General features: G+C 35.9%; 1 protein-coding gene across 1 annotated transcript; it reads right to left on the bottom strand.

Moving 5' to 3' along the window:
- Positions 1-1,337: 1,337 nt before the first annotated feature.
- On the bottom strand, positions 1,338-2,458 carry LOC148203646 (uncharacterized). The gene is made up of 5 exons (XM_088107549.1): positions 2,373-2,458; positions 2,170-2,280; positions 1,989-2,070; positions 1,512-1,610; positions 1,338-1,433 (listed from the first exon to the last, which is right to left on the bottom strand). The coding sequence occupies exons 1-5, from the start codon at positions 2,456-2,458 to the stop codon at positions 1,338-1,340; spliced, it is 474 nt and encodes a 157-aa protein (XP_087963675.1).
- Between the last annotated feature and the right edge of the window lie 5,207 nt (positions 2,459-7,665).

The following is a 7,665-nucleotide window of genomic DNA, read 5'->3' as shown; positions in this document are numbered from 1 at the left end:
CGAAGAAGAGTTGAAGTAGTAAGGAGTTGGAACTCAAGAAGAGTTGGAAAAGTATTAGAAAGGAGGTTCGCAGCAACGCTGAGCGCCATTTTAGGGGCCCTCAGCGCCGGAATACACTGTCTCACGCTTGGCTGACCTTTTCTTGAAGCCCTCAGCGCAGGAAGTCTCTGGCTCGCGCCTGGGCGCCCTTTTTGGGGCGCTGAGAGCCACTTCCTCGAGTCGTACCACGCCTGGTTGCCTTTTGAGCTGACCCTGAGGGTCATATGATTCGGCCCGCCGCCCGGGCGCCCTAAGTGGGGCACTGAGCGCTTGCGATTGGGCTTGGGCTGTGTTATCTGTTATTTTTATGTTTTATTTAAGGACTTGGACGTCCTAGGGATTGTATCTTTGGACATAAGAGGCGCAGAAACACACCCTTTGACCCCTTGGAGGCGGAAGCTCCTATCTTCAACTTCTAGGGTTTTATCTTTCATTCTTTTCCATTATTCATCTAGTTTCACCATGCCAATGGTGAACTAAATTCTATTTGTTGTTGGGGAATGATGTAAACCTTTGTAAACTCTCATGCGAAGGCTTATTTGGGTATTGAGCCTTCCTTGTGTGGGGGTGAAGGTGTCTTCCTTGTCCTTGTGTGGCAGGATTACATGTTCCTTAGTTGGATTGTGAGACTACTTAGATGTATCTGTGAGGAATCTATAGATGGGGTTATAGGAGTACTCAGTTCCATCTTGGAGTATTCGGTTCCAATGAGGAGAAGAAATGCAAGGATGATTGTATTTGGTTCCCACCTATCGTATTTGCACTACTACAAAAAAGTCCATAGATAGCGCTTTTTTTTATTATCATAGATAGTGTTTTTTAAGCGTTATCTATGCATGCACTATCTATTAATAGATAACGCTTCTAAAATAAGCGTTATTTATTCTCATCCACCAATAGATAGCGCTTCTTGACTGACAAAAGATAGTGTTTCTTTAAAGAAGCGCTATCTATTGTTGCTGACAATAGATAACACTTATTTAAAAAAGCGCTATCTATTGGTTCAAATTTTTTTAAAACAAATAATGAATTTTAGAATAAAATATAAAATATTGGGTCTATAATGGTTCTATTATATACAAAAAAATATAAAATATTGAGAAAAATATGACAAATGTCTCAAAAAAGAATGTTCATTAATATGAATAAAAATTATTGGTACACTAATATTTCAAAAGTTAATCGTTAAGTCGTCTAGTACGTGTCATGACATAACATTGCTTTATAAGATAATATATACAACCATAACATATATATCCTATCAATACTTATAAGCATGTACATCACCCTAACATAACCTATAAGCATGTACTAATTACACGTAAACACCAATTTTCTCTAACTTCAATTATTTGACTTTCATGATATTGTTGACATCTGCAACTAGAAAAATACTGCAAGAAAGAGAAATAATATAGAATTAGTTAATTAAATATTACTACAAATTAATTATGACGATAAAGATAACTTACATCAGTTGGAATTGTTCCTCCTTCACAGCATGTAATAATTTCCTTCATATATTGACACACGTAATACCCACAATCATTGTCGTTGGGTTGTCTTGGACACTAGAATTCCAAAATTAAAAAGCATTTTTATATTTTGAACATAAAAAAGATTCAAAACTCTAGTATACTCCAAACAGGTTCAGTGCATAATAACAAATAACTATATACCATATACAAGTTTAAACTCTTAATAAAAAGTTATGCTTTCATAACAACCATATACTCCTCCAACCAGTTTCACAATAATACATGTTACTTAACTAACTATCACCATGCAATAAGGAAATAAGTCTTCAACCATTCAAGAATACAAGTTATTCACCTAACCAGTACAATACAAGCAACCATAATGTGAAGTAAAAGGTCACATGAGGTCATTCAACAATTTAATTATCACAATCAAGACTATACTACACAAAACATACTAGAGTAATGTACCTTAATTGTTGTCCACTTGATATTGTTTGACTTAGATTTTGAAACCATGTTTCCTGTTTGAGCTCGATAGGTTTGTATAACCCTAGTGAATGAATAAAATTAAAGCATGCATAAGTAAAAACAGTTTAACTAAAAGTATACGAATATGTCAAGTAAAAGTATACAACACGTATATTCTTACATGTCAAACAATTTCTTCAAATCTTGCCTCATATTAATGTCTATCGCTACTGGGTCAAGATAATTAATTATTTCCAGGTTAAGGTTGATTCCCAGCAAGACCCAATGTTGGCTACAATTTGAAATGAATCAACAAAATTAGAATTCGTACATCTAACTTTGAAAATAATACATTGTTGATAAAGTTGTAAAGTAAAGTATTACCCGGTATTAATAGGTGCAAGAACAAACTTATCAATCACCCCATTATCAAGAAAAAGAGTAACTGTTTTTTGCATTTTATCTTTCATTGGTAGCTCATGTGTTGTGATTTGAGGTGATAAAAAAAGAACGCCTTATCATTTGGCTTAACAAAGTTTTGATATAGGTACCTTATCAAAGAAAAATATAAGAATGTATTAGCAATATGATAAGGTGTCAATCTAATAATGAAGTTAATAATAAACTGTAGAATATATTTTACCCGATATATATAGAAATTGTAGTTGCACCTAGCCATGCATAGTTAGTAACTTCTTCAATAATTTCTACATTAACGATTTCTTTATAATCAGTCCAAATATGTTTTTGTCCATTTGTATTGGAGGAAGTGACTCTGATGGCTTTAGTTTCATGTATGAAGAGAGACAATTGCACCATTTAGAAAGATTGGGATGAAACAGTTTACGAGGAGTATGTTGAAAGGGCATTTTCCCTTGACATTTCTTTTTAGGTGCGACAAATTCATTTGTATTATTCATCTTTTTCTTTTTAGGTTGAGTAGAATCCTAAAACATCATCAATTAAACAAATTAGGCAATAGATGAAATATGTTCATAAATATGAATAAATACAATTGCATAAACATACCTCATCACTAATTTGTATGAAATTCATTGGCCATGCCACAAATGTACCTATTGCTTGACCTATTGTCATCATGCCATCATCATCAATTGGTATAGGCAAGGATACATTTGGCTCCAAAGCAATATCTATACTAACTTTGACATGTCCCTTAGGTAGAGGTCTACCATGTAGTGTATCACTTTTAAAATTATGCAATTTTCCATGGGCAACCAAGCAAAGTGATGGTGATAATGTAAACAATTTACAACTTGAGACCCCCTACATTATAAAACATAATTATAAGACAATCTTCAATGTGATTTCTATGAAAGTTTAAAGTAAGCAAATAAAAGTAATAATGAAAGTAATTTAGATAAGTTAATTACCTCGGGAAAACTATTTGATGACAATGTGCAACTCCCTTGGCCACTATTAATATTAGCTTCTTTAGTAGTATTTGGCGTGCCATTTTTTCGAAGAATCTAATTTTTCATTCGTGCAATTCTTTCCGACATGTCTTTCAATTGAGCAATTAATTTATCATGCTCATGGTGTGTATGTGATAACAGTTGAAAAACTGTTATTTTTATACTTAATTTTGACCTTAAAGACAACCTTTATGACTTAGAAATTAGCTTCAATCATGCTTCTGCTTAAGTTTTGGAAATAAGAGAATGGGATGGGTTTTATGCTTCGTTTCCTTGTTTTTGCAGGAATTAAGATGAATTAGATGAAAGAAGTTGAAGTAATAAGGAGCTGGACTCAGCAAAGGAAGTGAAAGTGCACAAAAGAAGAGCCGTAGTCACCGCTGAGCGCCAATTTTACCGCTGAGCGGCATTCTGAAGTCCCACAGTCACCGCTGAGGGCCAAAACTGCAGCTAAACGTTAATTCTGAAGACCCACACTTACCGTTGAGCGGCAAAAGTGCCGCTGAGCGCCATTTATTTGGGCTTAGGCCTATTTTCTGTAATTTTTAGGAAACTATATAAGGGTTTAGTCGAATTAGGGTTAGTATCTTTGGACAGAAAGAGGCGAAATCACACTTTATTCACCCCTTGGAGGAGGATTTTGGATGCTCAAGCTCTATTCTTCAACTTCTAGGGCTCTATCTTTCATTCTTTCATTGTTTTTCATCTAGTTTCACCGTGTCTATGGTGAACTAAACTTTCATTGTTGTTGGGGAACCGATGTAATCCTTTGAAACTCTCATGTATTGAATTGATTCTTTAATTTATATGCTTTCTTTCATTAATTGTTAGGGTTTTTCTTTTATACTCTATGCATGCTTTGTTTAACTCATTCAATTGCATGATCATTGATGTTATTTGTATGTACACATATAAGTACATCTAGAACTGAGGAAATTCTCCCAAGAGCAATATTACTTAGACATAGGGATAGGAGGATTGGTTACCTTTAAGCTTTTGTGCGAATGTAATGCATGATTAATTGCTAGGGAGACAAGACATTGTAAACTAGTGATTAGGAGTAGGCTTTCTTCACCGAGACATCGGATTTAAGGTAAATTAGAAAGTGACATTAACATTAATGAAGAATGATGAATTCTTGAATACATGAGAGTGAATAGGATGAATCGGAAACCCCAACAACATAATCATTCATATTCTACATCAATTGTTTTTGCATCTTTCAATTCCATTGATCAAAACCTTGCGTTCATGTTTATTTTTCGTAATTCAACAACAATGTTTTCGTTTACAAGTCTAATTTAATCAACAAATCACATAATTGTCTAGGCCGTGAGTCGTTTAGGAAACGATAATTGGTCTTACCATTTTATTATTACTGGATACGATTCGGTACACTTGCCGAGTGTTAACAAGTTTTTGGCGCCGGTTCCTTGGACTCGTGGTTTAACTATTCTATTTGTGTGATTATTGTTTAGCTTTGACTTGATTTTTATTTTTTTATCTTTTTATCTTTTATTTTATCTTTTTATCTTTTTATTGTTTTTATCCTTTCATCATTTTATCTTTTCATCTTTTCATCTTTTCATCTTTTTATCTTTCTATCTTTTCATCTTTTTATCTTTTCATCTTTTCATATTTTCATTTTTTATATTTTCATCATTTTATCTTTTTATCTTTTATATCTTTTTGTGCTAACAAATGTTTTCTAGGGTTTTGTGCCTAATGCCCTGTAGGATGCAATTCGGACAAGAATTTAACTATATGGGCACTCAATTCTACCAAGGTAGTCTCAACCATTGAAGGGAATCTCACTCAAGCATGGATCAAAGTCAATTTTGGCAAGCTGCCAGACAATTTGAGAGACTACCAACACAACAATGGCAGCAACAAAGCTCTCTATCAATGGCAAAGCTGGATGACGTCTTCCAACAATTTATGCAAGAGTCCATCTCCACTCAGAAAAGATTGAAGGATCATGTAAAAGGATGGAGATGCAGATTGGTCACTTAATTGAGAGATTGAAAGATTTTGGGGTTGAAACTGAAGTTAACCCTAGGGAGGAATGTCAAGCCATTATCACTGGAAGTGACAAGACTTTAGATGAGAAAGAGATAGAGAGAAAAGAAAAAGAGAGTTGAGTGAGAAAGGTAAAGATGTAGAAAAAGAAAGAGAAGTGGTTGAGAGAGAAGAGAGAAAGAAAATTTGTCTGAAGATTAAGAAAGTGCATGGAAAAAGAGAAGGAAAAAAGAAAGTGAGAGAAAAGAAAAAGAGGATGAGAGGAAAAAAGAAAGAATCATATGAAAAACCCCTTCCTCCTCCAAAGAAGTATCATAGGAAGGAGAAGGAATTTGAGCGCTTTATGGAGATCTTCAAGAAATTGGAGATTAAAGTTCCTATGATTGAAACACTGAAACAGGTTCCTGGTTTTATCAAATTCCTGAAGAAATTCAGCAAAAAGAAGAAAAGATGGAACTTTACCTTTATTGGGTCAAGCTAGTGACGTTAAAAGAGTGCTTGCTGGGAGGCAACCCAGTGATTTTAGAACTTTTAATTTTTGTTTGGTGATGTAATTTTGAACTTTTGGTATTTTTGTTTTAGTTATAAGTTTGTTACAGGGTTTACATCTACTGATGAATGTTAGGTGGAAGAGTATCTACTGAAGGATACTATGTTTGTATATACCCACTGATGGGTGTTGGTAAGAAATATTTGCACTTACTGAAGGGTGCTGGAGGATTTTGGGTCAGGCTCGTGACGTTAAACAAGCGCTACCTGGGAGGCAACCCAGTTGATTGACTTTATTTTGTTGTTTGTGTTGATTTTGATATAGTTGAATTATAGGGATTGAATGTTTGAGTGATGTGAGAAACTAAATGCATTGGGGTAATGAGAGACATTGGTAAAGGACACCTAGGGCAACCTAGGAAGAAGAAGAGTTGGTGTCGCAAATGCCGCTCAGCGGTAATTACCGCTGAGCGCGACCGCTGCAAATTGGGTGGACTGTTTTGTTTTAATTGGGCTCAACGGGATTTGGCCCATTAGGTCTCTTTCATACTCTAGGGCACGTCTTGGCCGCCACTTTCAGATCCCATTCTTCCCACACACTCTCAAGCACTCTCCAAAGAGTTCTCTTCACTTTTCCTTTCTCCCCCCTTCACAAAACCTCCCTTCCATTCACTTTTGCATTAAGTTTCCATCCAAGTTTGGGGTTTGGTGAGAGCATTGTTGTTGGGGGCTGATTTCTTCACATTCCTAGAGCATTTTTCACTCATCTAGCATCTCCACCCAAGTAAGTACAAGCATTTTACATTCTAGGGTTTTTGAAAGCATGAATTGGTATGAATATGGTTGTCTAAGCATGATTCTTGAGGGATTTTAATTTTTATGCATGATTAGATGAATCAATTACTATTTGGAACGATTAAATTGCTTGATCTAGGTCTGGAACTTCGAAGATTTCATTTGGGTGGAGATTAGAACATTTTTAGGGCATTTTGCAAAATCTGCAAAATCGCCGCTCAGTGGAAATTTCCCCTGAGCGCGATTCTGGCAGAATGGTGGTTTTGGTCTTTTTGCTTGCTGGTTTTGCTGCACAGGTTGCGCTGAGGGGCTCTGTTTGCCCTTAGCAGTGATAGGAATCATTTTAAGGAGTTGTTTGTGGTTTACTAATGCTTAATGATGTTTCTTGTGGTTTTGTGAATTGTGTTTGATCTTGGGATGACCTCCTCATCGAGCAAGAGGATCAAGACTTTGGGATCAAAGAGGAAGGATAAGGAATCAGACCGCTCCTATTCCAACAAGTTCCTTTCCCGCAAGCATGAGTGCCACTTCAATGTTGTCCAAGATAGGAGGCTATTAATGGAAAGGAAGGTTGGACTGATACCTGGTTTTGCTCCACAGTTTGGAGAGCAATTGGAGAACAGGAACTGGGGGAGGCTAGGCACTTACCCTACACCAGCTAACATAGTAGTGGTGAAAGAATTCTACACCAACGCAAGGAGGTTGGGTGATCATCCTGCTGAGGATTATTTGAGCAATGTTAGAGGACACGCCATTTGGTATGACCCTGATTCTATCAACATATTTTTAGATACTGAATGGGCTGGTGAGTAGTGTCAGTTTTCTCTAAATATGGAAGAAGAAGCAGACTTTGGTGATGTGGAGAGTGTGCTATGTGTGCCTGGAGGGCACTTTCAGAGAAATAGGAATGATGCAGTTGTGAACATTAGGAGATCTGA

This window comes from Vigna umbellata, chromosome 2 (genome assembly GCF_029865625.1).
Source record: "Vigna umbellata cultivar VRB3 chromosome 2, Vumbellata_1.0, whole genome shotgun sequence".
NCBI lineage: Eukaryota > Viridiplantae > Streptophyta > Magnoliopsida > Fabales > Fabaceae > Vigna > Vigna umbellata.
Note: the sequence above shows the minus strand (reverse complement) of the source record. Positions and strands in the feature narration are given on the sequence as shown.

What these genes read in the sequence shown, in the direction of transcription:
- LOC148203646 (XM_088107549.1), bottom strand. Translation starts at nt 2,458, where the DNA reads ATGAAAGATAAAATGCAAAAAACAGTTACTCTTTTTCTTGATAATGGG. An exon ending in CTTGCACCTATTAATACCGG is followed by an intron (nt 2,281 to 2,372) that starts GTAATACTTTAC and finishes TTCAAATTGTAG; the next exon opens with CCAACATTGGGTCTTGCTGG. An exon ending in GAGGAACAATTCCAACTGAT is followed by an intron (nt 1,434 to 1,511) that starts GTAAGTTATCTT and finishes TCTTTCTTGCAG; the next exon opens with TATTTTTCTAGTTGCAGATG.